Genomic DNA, 16,921 nt, shown 5'->3' on the forward strand with positions numbered 1-16,921 from the left:
TAAATAATAATAATAATAATAATAATAATAATAATAATAATAATAATAAATAGCATGTATCAGAGTGCTAAACATCACACAGATCAATTGATAGCTCATGTGCACATTTGAACTTTTGAGATAGACAACTCTACAACAACCATTAAAAAGGTTCTATATGGTACTCTCATTGAAGCAATATCTTTCATTAACCACAAATAGAGATAAGTTTTCTCTACTATAAGTAAGAGACAATTAGTTGTCACATCTAATGATCCGCTAAATTTTTAAAGAGAATTATCCTATTATCCTGCCTACTTAATAACAGGGATCAATATTCTCAATAAATTATAATAATTATATAGGAACATATCATATCATGTTTTAGTACACCAATTCAAAGACAAGAATTCATATAATAATGAAAAACTGCCAAGACAACCCATCAACATTTAATAAAATCAAATAACAATTAGCTTATATCAAAATTTTAAGTTAATTATATAAGAATATGATTAATAATAATTATTTATAGTTTACCAATCTTATACAATCTTTAATTTTCCAAAATTATGTATATCATAACAAACGGGTAAGTTGGATGTAATATAGAGTTATATTTACACTGAAAATGAAACAATTCTTGATTAGATCAATTTTAAATAAAAAAAATATAATTAAACATTCGAAAGATCATCAACTATACTATAAATAGATTTAATTGAGGACGTGAGATAGTTATCAATATTCAATACAATAAATTATATTAATATCTTTCTAGGACACATGTCAAAATGAGATTTCTATATTTAATCCCTTAAAGGCATGATTACATGCTAGTATTTTATTCACAAAGTAAATATTACATCACAAGAAGATCACGTAGATCTCCGGTTTCAAATATCTATCCAAACATCTATGCCATAAGTGTGGATGTATGCATCAACATTGATCCAACGCAAAGCACAAACCAAAGGCAAAATGTTCCTTTTACATATTTTATTGCTTCATTGTGCTTTTCCTTTTCCCCATCGACTCGTCAATTTAGGGACTAAATTAAAAAGATCGGTGGTAATTGCCTTATGGAGGTTATTGAGAATCCCCTTGTATGCCCTTCACCTTGGAATCGGGCTTTCTTTAAATCAATTGAAGTGGAACATCTAGCTCAGGTGGAGTCTGAAAATATGAACTCATTGATCGGATACCACTTAGTCCAATGGCTTCCCGTAATTATAGTAAGAGTACTTAATTCACCATGCAATAAGCCGAAGGCCAATTTACTTCTCGGACGAAGAGGCTTTGTTTGATCCCAAATGGTCAGCAGGGCCTGTGTTGAGAAATCCATGGATTAGCTGCCTGGCATCAAGTCTAACCTGCCAATTCCACAATCAATCACCAAAGATGGGATTATATTTCCACAAACTTTGACGTGCAAATTGAAAGTGCTGAATTTTCAGAGACTAAAGAAACCTGGATGTAGAAACAGCAAATAAACACATGTAGCTTGGTTGTCTTATAAGATGATACTATGATAAAATCTAAAATAAAGAGTTACAGTAGCAATTTCATGTACCATACATTCTGTCCTATATAAGATGTTAAATTGCATAAAAAGTCAATCGCACTGGTCAAAAGGATTGCTAATGAAATTTCCGGAATACATAATAACTTCTTTATCTCTTCTGAACCATAGGACCAAATTTCATCAACATATTATCTATATTGTTAAGTAATCAGAAAGAAGAAATATTGGTAAATTCCTTTGTTATATGAAGCCATTGAATCTCATGTAGCTGTAGTATGTTGCTGGAGAACGTGAAGGACATCACGTTTATCCTTCAAAGGAGATTTTTGTTTCGCAAAGACAATGAAAAACGGTTCATAGTCATGGCTGAAGGTCATAGCAAGGACTTTCTCTAACTTCAGAAAAGATATATATAAGCACCTCAATATAGACGATATGTAATTATTTAGCAAACAGTCCATAATAATGGCTGAAGTTCACAGCAAAGACTTTTGCTTATTTAAGTTCAAATAAATTCATTCTACATGCAGCAAAGATACATATGCATGTCCATATAGACAAAACATAGTTTAGCAAAAGTAGGTATTTAAGTTTCTAAACAAAAATTTTCCAATTCTAACACAAAGTTCCTATGAATTAAGCAGAAAACTTCTGTAATGGTGTATGCTTTTCATGGTCCCAAGTAATCACAACTTTTGTTTCTTGAAGTATCTAGAGGCTCATAGATTTATGAAGAGAAAGGGATATTGGAGGTTAAAAAAAAGCCAAATCTTGATCTTCCTAAGATCATAATCCACTATATGGAAGAAAAATCCATCAAAGAGTAAACCAAAATAGGCAAAACTAGATGGATGTTTATAATGAGAACATTGATAGAACATACACTAAGATTGTCATGATGCGGCCCATCGTGGGACTAAATTAAGTTAATGGTAATTGTAGACCGAAGGAGCCTAGTGGTAATTCCGCACTGTGATATATTATCCATTTGTTCCATGGTTAGCTCTTTAATACTCGACCCCTCGTCATACCAAAAAATAAATCAACTCTCCATTAAATTGTTGAGACTAAATTACAAACGCAAATTACTTAAACTCAAGTTAATGATAGTCCACTCTTATTGAAGTAACTCGAGTCTTCGTCAACTATTGACATGAGACTAAATTTAGGATGATATAGAGGTGTCAATTAATGAAACCAAACAACAATTTAACTAGAATGGCACATCGAACAAAAGAATATTAAGCTATTACTGCAATGTAAGGATCCAAGCAGGTATTCAATAATAACTATATAAAAAAACCACAAAAGGAACAAGGAAGATATCACAAACCAGAGAAATGCTGAAGGCCCGAGTTGCAAGTTCGGATATCAGCTTTCAACATCCAAAGCCGCCCAACTTTGAAGTAAGAGCTTCGATGAGCCCATCGAAGCTACTGAACTTGGAGTTCACCACGTCGACGCGAACTCCAAACCTCTCCACCCCTTTGGCAGTTACCGGGCCATGCGCACAGACCAGCATCTTCGGCCACCGTCGCCTCACCTTCCCCCAGTCCCATCCCAATGCCTGCAACCCCTTAATCAACCCTTCCACCTCTGCCGAGCTCGTGAAAACCATGGCGTCCAGTGCTGTATCCAATGCCACCAACCCCTCCATGCAGCGCGGTCCCGTCCATCTGGTCTCGTAAGCAGGAACTCTCTCGGGAGCCCAACCCCGCGCCCACAAATCTCTCAGGAAGTCCGGGACCACCGGCGGCTCTTCCAGATCGACAACGGAGGGGACTGGGCACAGGATCCTCCTCCCGGACCCAGCGCCTAGAGACTCCACCAGACCGGCAGGGGACGCGATCTCCGGCACCAGGACCCTGATTCGGCTAGGGTTCCGGCAGATTTTCGAGAGAAATCCTTCATCGTGGAGGAGTTCGGCATCCTTGCCGAGGGCCGCGATGGTGAAGAGCTCGCCCGAGTCGGAGAGATGCTGGGGTCCGTCCGCATCGGCGAGGCCGAGGGAGAATGCTGTGATTCCGTTGCGGGAGGTGAAGGCGAGAGCGGAAAAGGACTCGAGAGCTCCGGCGGCGAGGTAGGGGCGGAGGGCGACGAGGGTGCGAGGGGTGGTGTCAACGACGACGGTGGGGAGGTGGAGCGGTGTGGCGCCACGTAGCTCGAGGAGGCGGGCGAGCCGACCGGCATAAGTAAGCGGGGTGGTGAAGGCCACGCGTCGGCCGGACAGTTGGCTCGGGAGGCCCGACGGCGAGCATCCTAGCGCCAATGCCGCCGCCATCACGAGACCGGTCGTCGTCGCCGGCTCGTACTGGCGCTAAAAAGGATGGCGTATGGAGAACGATTCCATCGACCAACAGTCCACACCCGCTATCGCCTTCATCATCCAATGAGCAGTTCCGGTTCAATTGCAGAATTGGGGACGGCCGAGGGTGTAACCCTAAATTTCCTCCATGAATTTGGCCCATGTAAAGGCCAGAAGTAACGGCCCGTAAGCAATCCGTCTTTGCCGTTTACGCAAGACTCGAACCTGATCGAGTGGAGGAACAAAAGGATCTTCGCCGAACCCATGCCATCATGCGCCACACCGTGCGTCCGCATCGCTTCACCCTGTGCTCACCCTCGCTCTGCTGTGGCTGCTGTTACTGTGTCCTGTTCTTCGCCCTTGGTATAAGGTACCACCAAGAACTGCTCCGAGAAGTGATGCAAGCGGCCTCTTCCGCTGTCTTCAGCAGCGCTCCCAGCTCTCCGGCGTTCCTCCGATTGAGATCCCACAAGGGGAATTCTATCGTCGCGCCCGCAGTAGGGAACCCCACCACCGAGTCCATGGCCGCTAAGTGGGCTCAGAAAACCGTCGTCATCGCTCCCCAGAGGCGTGGCTGCCATCTCATCACCTCCAAGGTGCCATCCTCCACCTCTCTGGTCCTCTTTTTGAACCCAAGGACCCAAATTGAACTGTACCCTTTTGTCCCTTTTGTTCTTGTAATGGATTTCAGTGCTGTTTAATATGTTATTTCTTCATTGCTTGCTTCTTTATCAAATCATGTTTCCTTTCTGACTCGGATATAGCAAGCATCCTATTTGTGCGCTGATTTGTCGTTTACACGAGTCGATTTAACATCATAAAAAAGAATAGGGATTTATGGGGTTTTTGACGGAAGCCCTTTTAACTGGATTAAGGACAATAGAAAAATCCTGTGATAATTCCAATTGGGGTGTCAACATGCTGGATCAATCGTTGTTGTTTGGCCTGGGCATGCTAGGTTACAGCAATTCTCCTTCGGTCCCATGTTTATTCTTGGTACTACGAACCCAATGCATTTCCAATGTTAACTGAGCCATCAAGCACTGATATCTTCTCAGACTGACTGAAATATTGATTCTATCAATGTCACCCTATGATTGATTTAGAAATGTGTGTATGCCACTTGTTGATTGCATTTTTTTTTTTCTTTTAAAAAAGTTAACTACCTAATTGTATGCTTTGTTAAACTGAATATCAGATATTGAAAGAGATAGAACAAGATCTATCAGGCTTCAAATGTGGCCTTGCTCATCTTTTTCGTAAGCGAACTTTTGCTTAATTCAATTCTCTGCTACTTGAACAGTAATATTCTGATGTTTCCCTTAAGCAAAAGTTATATAACAGTGCAGCACACCAGTGCTTCTCTCACCATAAATGAGAATTACGACTCAGATGTTCAGGATGACACTGAAACGTTCCTTAGCCGTATTGTTCCTGAGGTGACGTAGAACAACTCCTCTAGTGATTATTTCAAATCTGTGATCACTTTGCTGCAATGCTCATCATGAATTGATGCTTTTGTAATTGACTTCAGGGGCGCTCTGCACCTTGGAAGCACACATTGGAAGGTGAGGAATTCTTGAAGTAGCTCTTCTCATTCTCCCTGTTTCTTGTTCCTCCTAAGTTTTACTAGTTGTATTACTCTTAGATTTTCAGGTAAAAATATTAACAGCTCATGCGCATTTGCGCTGCTGTGGACTTGTGATAATCTTCAACTTTTATGCGTGCATTTTGCAACTTATTTGTGTATTCATGTAAAAGAAATTCGATGAGCAACAAAATAAAGCCTTGTTAAGGTCCTCTTTCACTTAAGGCAGGAGTAACCTTAATCTTTGATCACCTGATAAAAGACATTTAATGTGGAACCAATTAGTTTATCTTTCATTTAAATAAATTTAATTAGTTTAGTGCTATTTCGCATATGTAATAAGTTGTCATATATCGACATATACTCAACGAGGAGAAAAAGGAAGCAAACACAGAAAGCAAAATTCGGATTTGTTTTCTATTGAAGATTATGAGTCTTGACTAATAATTCATCTTTACAAAGTTGTGAATCTATCAATCAAGTTTATCATCAAGAGAAGAAGATTATTTCTCAAATCAAATTAGAAATATTACTTGCTTCAAAGGATAGAGGATATCATATATTGATTTGCTCATTTGTTTAAATAGGCACCTAAGCGCTCGCCTAGGCGCTCGCCTGAACCCAAGCGCCAGGTGCCTCGGGCGAGCACCCGGCTCAAATGAAGCAGCCGAACTAGACTTTTAAGTTTGGTTCGGTTCAACAGTGGCTAGTTGGTTCGGTTGAACCAACTAGCCACTTTCTTACCCGCAAAAGCCACCCCCCGTACCCCTGCATGACCTCGAGCCATCAATCCTAGTGCAATTAACGCCTCTACCACCAACACTTCTGTTGCTACCTCCGCTACAAATGCAGCGGACTGAGGATTCCTCTACCGCTGATGGACGGGTCCAATGACTTAGCCTTCATCCACAACTTCCTTCCGTCGCTGTTGCTTCCGTGTGCAACTCCTTCCATTGTTGAGGGAGAGGATCGTAGCTTCCTCTGCCACCGACAGACACCACTGAAGCTTCCTCTGCCAACAATGTTGCCATTCACAGTTTTCTTCATTGTCGTTCGAAAGTTCCACTGTCGATGACTTTTTCTTCCCCTCTTAACAATTTTTTTCTCTCCCTCTAACTACTATTAACGGTAATTTAATGTCGTATTTTTATTTATATAATCATATTGATCAATTATACTATATTTTTTATATTTTATATTTCAGAGCGTTTCATTTCGCTCGGACAAGCACCTAGCGCCTCAGGCATTTTGGAACCTTAGCACCTTTTAGAACCTAGTGCTTTTTAAATTACTGGATTTGATACAATTGTAATTTTTCTTATTCCTATAGTTTTGTTTTTATTCTTATACTTGAGCCTATAAAAAGGGGCTACAACATTGTAATGGATCAATGAGAAATGGATCAATGAATTGAGTTCCTCTCTCACCTTGTGTGTGAGTGGTGCAAGGCCATAGTTATGTTTCCGATAGTATGGCCTTATCGTCCACGCGTGAGACATGCGGAGGTGCATGACCTTCATCATGGGAGTTCTCTTCACAACCCAGAGCTAGTTTGGTTGTTATCCCTTTGTTATCCTATTATTTTCAGTTACTATCTTTCTATTCCACACTTTTTGGCTCCTCTATTATAGAAGCAAATTTGTTGTTACTTGTCCTACATCAACAATGCTGTTGATTACTATGTATTAACTTATTTGATCAAACACAGTTGTTTTTTTGCCATCCAACAAGTACTGTTATCCCTTTAAAAATACTCATTTTTGGTTGATTATTAAACTTGAAAATGGTGGAGACAATTTTGACATTAATTGATTGAGAAAGGCCTTATAACTGCTCATAAGTCTACAGTAGGCCTTTGATGTTTTCGAGATCTCTATCATTGAACATGCCATAAGGACATTTTTAAGCATTTTTGTTTTTTTTTGTTATTTAAGTGAAGCAGCCCTTATGGTCTTTGATTGGCTGACATTTTCGCGGTTTGAAGCAGAGATGAGCTTGCATTTACTCTAGTGATGTGGCACTTGGGACCATTGCTTGGATTTTACTTGCCTATTTTGGGTGGTCTCAAATTGGTCAGAGTAACTCCTTTATTAAAGGAAAAGGTTAAACTCGTGTATTAGGTCTAGATATCATCAGCTTAAGTCTTAAAATGTTTCAAATAATCCTGCGTGAGATCATGACACTTAATTTGGCAATATTTGATCCAAGAGTTCTTAGCCTGCTGTGTATTCAATTGACTCGTAGAGATCAACTAGGTAGATAACTTATCCAAACAAGTAAAGTCTATGGATAGATCGAGGGCCAAAAATGGATTGACGAGGGTTATTTTTCTTAACTCGTTTAATGGCTGCTTTTGAAGGTGCTTTTTGTTATGAGTGAGCTTATCCAGCGAGGTTAGATTATACTCTAAGATATTAATAGGGCTAACCTAGTGCACAAGGTGACCACCAATACGGAGTTTATAAAGGATCAATTTATGTTGTTTTACCCCCCACAAGTAAAGATATCATTTTCATGACTTGAATCGTAGTTATTGAGGTCATAAAGGAGCAACCTTATAATTATATTATGGCTTATTGTCATTGTACTCTTCACATTGATTGATGATTTTGACAGATGAATATTAGTGATTCATGCTGCTCAAAGTTACACTACAGATGAATACTCTGAGCAATAAAAATAGGATATATCATTTGATTGGACAGGACTTGTTCCAATGCATAAAAATATGTGAAAAAAAAAAGCTAATGACAAAGTAATTCTAGTTTGCCTCATGTTTTAAGAACTTCTTGGTGTTATGCGAGAATGTGTTATAACACAAAAACATATTCCTCGTATCATTATTTCTTATCAAGTTGGATTAGCACAAACAAATTTTGCATTATTTTTCTGTCCAAAGCAGAATTAATTGGTCATAATAAGCATGGACCAACATTTCGCTTGGTTCATATGTGAACCGGTACACAGACTACCCCCATTCCAGGCGGTTCGGTCCAACCCATTTAAAGAGGAAAAAAAACCTATTTCCAGTCCATCCCCTAGTCAGCCATTGCCCCCAATGATTTCGGGTACACTTCTCCTCTTCCTCTTCTTTCTTCACCCTTTCCTCCACCGCCTCCTCCTTCCTTTCTCTTCCTCCACCACCTTCCTCTTCCTCCTTTCTCTTCCTCCACCACCTTCCTCTTCTTGCTTCCTCTTCTTTTCTCCTTCCTCCTCTTCCTCTATCACTATCTCTGTTTCTTTCTCTTGTTTTTCTTCTTCTTCTTCAGGTAATCAATACGTATGTATAGATTCAGATAAGGGCCAATACGCTTGGTCAAAACGAGACGACAAACTATCATGGACTTAGTTAAAATTGCCTAAGTCGTGAGGCACTCTTACGATATCCATCCACAAAAGGTCAGTCTTGAAGCAACTTCACACAGGTCCCCGAAGGACTTGTAAAGGATAAAGATTTTAGTTCAGAAAACAAGTGGTGAACAAGTCCCAACATCTTGTAGAAAAGTATAGTTTGTGAGCAATTCAGCAAATACTTGGTGTGCAAAGAAAGAAAAGAGAGGAAGGGAAAACAAGAAATTTGGAAGGTAACAAAACAACCACAAGTTCACAAATGACCTCTCAACCAGGTGTTGAGGGTGTAAGGCAAGTATATGGGAAGTCTATGCACACTTTGTGTACAAATTGTTTATCCAAACAAGGCCCAACACTATCCCAAAGTCCCATCCAGCCCTGTGCCACCCAGGTGGTTCTAAGAGTTTGATATGGTTGACGTTTAGCACAGCACAGAAGCCTGCAGAAAACAGGCTCCAACACATGAAAACTGGACCATTTTGGGATAGTTTTGTCCAGTCTGGCAAGCGATCGCTGCACAGCCTTGCAAACTACTTTTTCTTATAGAAACCCAGCAAAAACACACAAAAACAAGGCAAAACATAGTGCTAAACAATTGTACAAGTAAACATAACCGACGAACGGTCTGTTGATGAAGGTATTGTGGGTGCACAATGATCAGCTGTGACAAAACGTACATAAAAAGAAAGAAACACGAATAGACACACTTTTGTTCCTCTCTGTTAGTTTCCTTTTCCTAGTATGAGCTTCAGTTGAGTCATGAGGTTAATTGAGTTCAGAAATGCTATTTTTATCCTAGCAGATTTGGCTAATTCATATTTTATGGATTTGAACTTTTAATTTCATAGTTTGTACATCATTGGTTTGTTGGTACACTGTACAATTTCTAAACTTTCATGTTTTATTTAAATGTTTAATGTCATCTTAAATGGCAGAATTTTCTTATAAAGCAGTTATTAAAATTTGTCTCATGGGACAAATAGTTCAGATGTTAAGTTGAATATGTGTTCTCCAGGTATTTGCTTAAAATGAAAAGATGTTATTTGAATAAGTAGGTAATCTAAATGGAAAACTCTTCATTCTTTTTGCCCACATGATGGCAACTATCACTTCATCTTCTTGATTTGCATGACAAATAGATGACTTTCAACATGTATAAATTGTGTTTGGGTTTCTCAACCTACTTGGATGAGTGTAAGCTTATCTTAACTTTTTTGTCCTTGCACCTCATTGGTTCTCAATAGTCTGCTTTGGTATAAAGTCACTGCTATCAACGTTCTTGTTTGCTACCAAAGTGTCATTCCATCAAGTAGTTTCTCTCTGGCAGTAAGATGGGGCATTAGGTACTTTGCCTGCATTGAATTGGTGAAGCATCTAATGATTCTCAATTTTGTTTGTCATTTTGCAGGACCTGATGATATGCCAGCACATATCAAGTCATCTATGTTTGGTTGTAGCCTCACGTATGTATTTTTCATTTATTTTCTATAAGAGTTCCATCAGTTTCCAAAATTACATGCCACTGAGACTAGTTAGTTTATACCCAGGATTCCTATTACGGATGGGCGTCTTAATATGGGGACTTGGCAGGTGAGAAATTTCAATTTCTAATACAATTGACATTATTTCTATTGTGAATTTGTAATTTATCCTAGAGATTCATGGTAGAAATGCTATTTTGTCATTGAACCAATAGCAGTAGTGGATGCATCATGGAAGATTCATTCTGTGTTATGGATTTACATGCAGAATGTGGACTTCTGCCCGAGTTTTGATCATCCTCTCTAATCTTTTCAATGATTGGGCAGTTAATTCCCTCCCATCACAACCATCCATACATCCCTCCATTGTTACATCTCATCCATCTAATGCAACCTTGAAATTTATCCAAGAGATTAATTGTAGAGCTACAGAAATGCTAACTTTGCTATTAAAACAAACCCTTGCTAGTAGATCCATAATAGAAGATACATTATGTTTTGTATATCTTTCATAGAGCTGCAGCTTATGAATGTACATGCAAGATTTGGGCTTCTGCTCGAGCTTTCATCATGCGACGTAAAAATCCTCTCTAGTTCTTCTGGAGAATTATGTGGGCCAGTTCTCCCCATGGCAGTCATCTATCGTCTCATGTACACATCGTCTGTTATGGATCCTGGCTTCATGCACTTGGTCACATCTCAAGAGGTAACTTAAATGGATAGCTGAGATGAGATGATGGGAAGAATGGTGGCTTATAGGAGAGAGAACTGACTCCTCAATTTCTACGTAATGAGGATGCAGCAATATACTGTACTAATGGGAAAATGCCATCTTGTGGGGTTGTCTTTTGACATTCAAAGTAAAGGTCAAGGGGATTGAATGAGAAAGAATTCTTGTTTTTATTATAAGATCAGGATTTGATCAAAAGAACAATCTTCCTCTTTGATCATAAAATGAAAAATGCTTAACGTGGTTGGAAACATCTGAAAATTTCTCAACATTAGTAGTTACGAGTCAAACGCTTATTTTTGTGGCTTCCTTTCTAATTAGTGCCTTTCTTGTCCTAACTCATCTTCTGTTGGTATCATCACAGGGGATATGGCTTTGTGAACATAGGGATCATGCAACTGCTCGCAAGGTTGTCATTACTCTCAATGGGATGTAAAGGTTCGAGGATCAACTAATATGTTGGAACTTTATTGTCCAGATGATGTTGCTTAAAAGACCCCCTTTACATTGCAATCATGTAATAAGCAGCAGCAAGATAGCCAATGCACTTGCAAGTTACATTATTTTCTCTACATGTACCTGACCAAGCGTTTGCAGTTATCATATTATTCATTATATTCTGTAAATTCAAGTTTGAGTGCAGTTGTTCATGCATTAGTAGCCCCCTATCTTAAGCTGTATTGTCGTTTATTAGCAGTTTCAGCTACACTCGACATCGTAAACTAAACTTTGATAGCCACACGGCCATGCAACCGAGGGAAAAAGTACATTTTTGGTCAAATAAGATCTGATGTCTCCACAAGAAAACATCATGTAACGTAATCGCTGCTGAGGGAATATTTACAGATCAATGGCTACGTAACATAGCAATCAAATAATTCGACTATTGATCATCTACAACATTAACGTAAAGAATGACTGCACTATATATATATATATATATATATATATATATATATATATATATATATATATATATATATATATATATATATATATATATATATATAAACAGAAGAATGAGTGCGATGCACGCGTAGGAGAGCAGTTGTTAGTGTTTAAGGTCGGGTCAAGAATCAAAGCATCATGATCTTGAATTCGTCGAAGCTGAGCACGCCATCGCCATTGAGGTCAAAGGTTTGAATCATCCTGGCGCACTCGTCGACGGACCTCGACTCGCCGAGGCGTTTGAGCATTCGACGGAGGCTCGAGGGGGTGATGCACCCCTGCCCTTCCGTTGCATACATCCCGAAGGCATCCCTCAGGTTCCTCCCCTTCTCCACCTCCCCCTCCGCCTCCACCAGCTTCACAAAATCCTCCACTCCCAGCAACCCATCGCCGTCGGAGTCGCTCGACTCCACCGCGGACCGGGCGTCCTCAGGTGATATCTCCTCCCCTGCGGCCCTCATGCATTTGTGCAGCTCGGCGGGGGAGATCTTTCCGTCGCCGTTCTCGTCCAAGTAGTTGAAGACTCGTTCCAGCTCAGGAGGCGGTCTGGCTCCTTCCGACAACGTCAGGGTGTGACGAGGTGGCTCATAGATTTCCGCTTCTGCTGCTGCGCCTTTGTCGTGCTGCTTATTGGGTGACAGCATGCACCAAAGTCTACAAAGGATTGGGCGATTCTTACTGCTGCTTTTGTTTGGATGTGCGAAGGTGGAAGAGATGGTCGAAGTAGCTGCTGCAGCGGCATCCTCCGTTGGATTGACGAGAATCAACTGTGACATCACTTGATAGGATTGCTTTACAAGTCGGAAGGGGAACTTATCTTTGATGATCTATCACTGTGGATGGTAGAGATGGGATAAGAAAGCTGTATCAACACTAGTAGCTGTTGGTTTTCGATCTCGTGGGATTGGCTGACATGCATCTCTACTTGGGATATCAGTGACTATAAATAGAGGGAGGGGGAAAAGTATTTTATTGTTGGTGTCGGCTGGTTGGGAAAGAGCGAGAGGCAGCTAGATCATTCACGGTGGGGGAAGCTTCTCGGAGAGGAGCAGTGGAGGAAGATGAAGACGATGACGGCAGACGGAGGTAGAGATATCATCGCAAGTACCTCATCGACTATTTCTAGAGAGATAAGACAAAACAACGCGTTGACTAATTGACACGGGAGGGACGTCGGGCGGCGGTGCGTCGCGTGAGAAGCGCGGCATAATATCTACACAAAATACACACAAAAAGGTCAGTCAAACCCACGCAACCGTCGAAACGGCCGTGGGAAGGTAAAAGTGAAGTAACGGCCGCCCACAGAGGGGAAGCGAGGAGGGCCCCACCTTCTTGCCCACAGAGGTAAGCATGTGCGTCAATTTGGTGGGAAAGACGCGTCCCCAATGAATATTATCCCATCACGAGTGGTTCCAGAGCCTGATTTGGATCTGCTGGGCCTTCTCTCACCAGACACCGCTGTCGACGTTCCTATCTGTTAACTGAAATAAAAAGGAAATATGTCTTTAATACTCATAAATGTATACGAGAGAAAAAAAATTATACAATACAACTACAACAAATAGTCCCATGAACGTGTGAAGTGACTTATTATAAGTTTGATCCATAATTTTGTAGCTTAGACTTCTGAGTTGCATTGGTGTATAATCTTATATATATTTGTATTCATTAATTATATTAGGACTTGAATTTCATCAGATATAGCAAATAAAATTTAATCTAAATGAATAAAAATTAATTAAAAATATTGAAGCAAATGAACTTGATAACCAAGGTCAAGCTTCATTTTGAATGAAATGAATCATAATATACATAAGTGAATCATCTCATAGTATCCGAAAGATATGAATGAAGAATAACGACGAGACAATCAATTTGATACCTAAACGGGAAATATAGACAAAAGAGAGATGTACAAAAAGAATTCAACGACATATAATGGTTTTTACTCATAACTTTTTCATTTAAAATTTTAAGTTGTTTTATGATGCCTCCTCTAACCATGCAAAAAGCCAAAGTGGTACAATGCCACAATCCTCATCTTATGTACCACTAATAAATTTCCTATGGAGAAAGACAGCGTTGGACCACTTTAACTTTGCTATAGGTTGGGGGTTACAATTTATGATATCAAGGCTTAGGTTATAATTTATTAGGGAACAAGAATTATTAGATATAACAAGGATTGATAAATTTTATTTTCAGCGTCTACTCATTTATAACATTTTATTTAGAAGATAATTTGATTCATATACTTTGGATGTTGAATGTTATTTTGAATATCAGTTAGTCTGAAAGTGATTATTACACATATTTATGTTTGATATTTATTATTGATGTCTACGGAAATCTTCTTGATTTGATTCAATTGCAAAGCAAGGAATAATTTCAATATTATGTTTGGAATGAAGTATTTAACTATCTAAAAAGGAGTGAATTAGTGTTTGTGTATATTTTAAAACTTTAATATTTTAATCTAACTAAAGACATAGGTATATGAAATTTAGTTTAAATAAGTAAATAGGCATAAGTAAGAAAGAAAAATAAATTAGCTCGGTTGTCCTTATCATCCACTCTCAATCCTTCTTTTCTATTACTTGAACAAGAAATGATTTCTCACACGATGAACTTCAAACTTAAGCTCAAAAATCTTTTAAAATAATTAACTCACAAACCTAGTGAGTTATTTATAGAGAGCCCAAGCACCCCCAAATCATCAAGTGAATCAAGAAAAAGTATCCTAGTAGAGGGATACTAGTGGTACTACTATCGAATTGTTGAAATAGTGTCAACTACACTATCCGCAAACTCAAGGCAATGTCATCGCTTGAGATGGCCAGCACCACTACTAGGACTAGATAGTACCACCCTTTAAAGGCACAATATAACTGATGGATTAGGCCATCTTAATCCAATTCAGTCTTGAACTTAACATCACTTAGATTTAGCCTAATTGAACTCCAAATATACCCAAATTTGACTTGAAATAAGGTTAGACATATCAATCACTCTTCGGACATATTGTCAAAACTTTTGATATGTTATCCAATTCTATCATATTGTTGAAACTTTTAGTATTTTATTTGATCCCTTGATATATTCTCCTATCCTCCTATATGTCAATTTCATCATAATATTCAATATCCTTAAGAGTCACGAGAGGTGAGATGGGACTCGAACACCACCGTCAAGTTATTTGAGGATGGGAGGTTAGCAAGCTGCTACCTCCAGGAAGCTCTCATCCCTTTACTGGCTAAGGAGGTATAAATAATACCCTTTGAGGTAATGATCGAAGAGGTAACTAAGCAAGCCATGATGGTGAGTTGTGTCCACTTTTGGAGTCTCACATTAATTTTCTGTTTTTTAGCTTATTGATGATTTGTCCTTGCATAACAAAACTACTATTTGATTGGTTTGATTGGCCAAGTTGATGATTTAAGCATCTTCTCTTACCTGAATGAGGAGATGGTCGAGCTGTAGGTTGAGGTTGACTCATAGGCTATCATTGACGTAAAGGTGAAGTTCTCCTTAGTGTAGGAGTACATCGGTTCTCCATAACAAAATAATGCCAATCAAACAAACATCTTGAAGATGATTCGGGAGCATAATTTGTCAGATAAAGGATGATTTATTGAAGCTTTAAGGTCAAATCAATGTCTTATAGACTCGAGTGGTTGATTTGGACAGAGCATCTGCAAGTCGAGGAGACACTGACCTCAAAGAGAGCAACCAAAGTCTTTGTGGTTTATATGGAGTCGGTCTTTTGGCCCTCCCTTCGATGACTGCCAAGTACTTGAACTTGCGAGTCATGGAACACCCATTTACTAAGCTGCTCAAGGATGTAAACATTCAAACGGACATAAATGTGGACTTCAACGATGATCTCATATATCTACTCTAGGAAGGCACTAGTACCATAGAAAAGGAAGCCAACGGTAGACCTATAGATAAGTAAGCTTAGGGCAAATGTACATTTCGATTTTGTAGGTCATCTATTATCAAAATATCATCTTTTATTTCTAACTTTGGGTCCTTCATAGTTATATCTATCTTTCTTGCCTTTTGATTTTAAATTACTTATGATTCCTTTTGGAACCTATACTAATTTAAGATGACTATTTTTCTTAAGGAGATATGACTAAGTATAATGACTAAACTTGTCATAAAAGTTATATTTAATCTTATATGTTGTCTGAGTATTAATGTGGGTTGTTTACAAATTTGATTGGCTTATGATGTATGCTATTACTTATGAAGCCAATATATTCTTTTCTAAATACATAATCTTATTTAATAAGAACCATATCAAGTAACTTACATTTAACTTTAAAATTTTCTAATATTTATCATAAAAATATTTTTTTTCATAAAACGTGCATATATATCACTAATGGACTTGCTTAGTTTCATTTTAAATAACTCATGACTATAAATAAGAAGATTAATTTTAGATTTTTTCACTCAATGATATACCATATGTCATATATGGTATCACAAGTAAAAACTTAATTAAATTTATTTTTATCTAAAGTATAAAATAAAATATTTATAGTTTTAGCATTTAAAAAATTCTCTTTTCAAAACCATTCCATTTATTTATCGATTAGTTTGGTAGATTTTTAAAAATCAAACTCGATAATATTCCATAAATAATAATTTATGTAATATAAGAAAATGCTCATTCTAATTTTTCAATAGGTATAGTTTGTCCCATTGAATATAGGAGGATATGTGATAGAATGATCCTCTTGATTACTTGAAAAAGTTATTAAATCTCTCTTAAGTATTAATCTAATTGAAAGAAGTAGGCTTTTATACCAATTATTAGGATCTTAATAGCCCTAAGGAGGGGAAGGGGGTGAATTAGTACTATAGTAAATTTTAACTAACTTTAAAATTTAATCAAGAAAAATACATATTAAAATATGATTAACTAAATATTGAGTATGAGTAAAGTGAATGATAATAAGTAAACATTCAAAAACATAAGCCACAAGTAAGAGAAGAAATGTAA

General features: G+C 38.3%; 3 protein-coding genes across 3 annotated transcripts; 1 reads left to right on the top strand and 2 right to left on the bottom strand.

The window, feature by feature from the left end:
• Nucleotides 1-766: 766 nt before the first annotated feature.
• Nucleotides 767-3,785, bottom strand: LOC135678179 (uncharacterized). Its single transcript, XM_065190677.1, has 2 exons — nucleotides 2,838-3,785; nucleotides 767-1,352 (listed from the first exon to the last, which is right to left on the bottom strand). The coding sequence occupies exon 1, from the start codon at nucleotides 3,783-3,785 to the stop codon at nucleotides 2,883-2,885; it is 903 nt and encodes a 300-aa protein (XP_065046749.1). The 3' UTR covers nucleotides 767-1,352; nucleotides 2,838-2,882.
• A 296-nt stretch (nucleotides 3,786-4,081) lies between these two features.
• Nucleotides 4,082-11,585, top strand: LOC135678185 (uncharacterized). The gene is made up of 7 exons (XM_065190688.1): nucleotides 4,082-4,405; nucleotides 5,008-5,068; nucleotides 5,154-5,248; nucleotides 5,344-5,377; nucleotides 10,157-10,211; nucleotides 10,296-10,338; nucleotides 11,324-11,585. Exons 1-7 carry the CDS (start codon nucleotides 4,082-4,084, stop codon nucleotides 11,393-11,395), a joined length of 684 nt encoding a protein of 227 aa, XP_065046760.1. The 3' UTR covers nucleotides 11,396-11,585.
• Nucleotides 11,586-11,941: 356 nt separating this feature from the next.
• On the bottom strand, nucleotides 11,942-13,000 carry LOC104000185 (probable calcium-binding protein CML31). Its single transcript, XM_009422174.3, has one exon. The coding sequence runs from the start codon at nucleotides 12,681-12,683 to the stop codon at nucleotides 12,036-12,038; it is 648 nt and encodes a 215-aa protein (XP_009420449.2). The 5' UTR covers nucleotides 12,684-13,000; the 3' UTR covers nucleotides 11,942-12,035.
• Between the last annotated feature and the right edge of the window lie 3,921 nt (nucleotides 13,001-16,921).

This window comes from Musa acuminata, chromosome BXJ1-1 (genome assembly GCF_036884655.1).
Source record: "Musa acuminata AAA Group cultivar baxijiao chromosome BXJ1-1, Cavendish_Baxijiao_AAA, whole genome shotgun sequence".
Taxonomy (NCBI): Eukaryota; Viridiplantae; Streptophyta; class Magnoliopsida; order Zingiberales; family Musaceae; genus Musa; species Musa acuminata.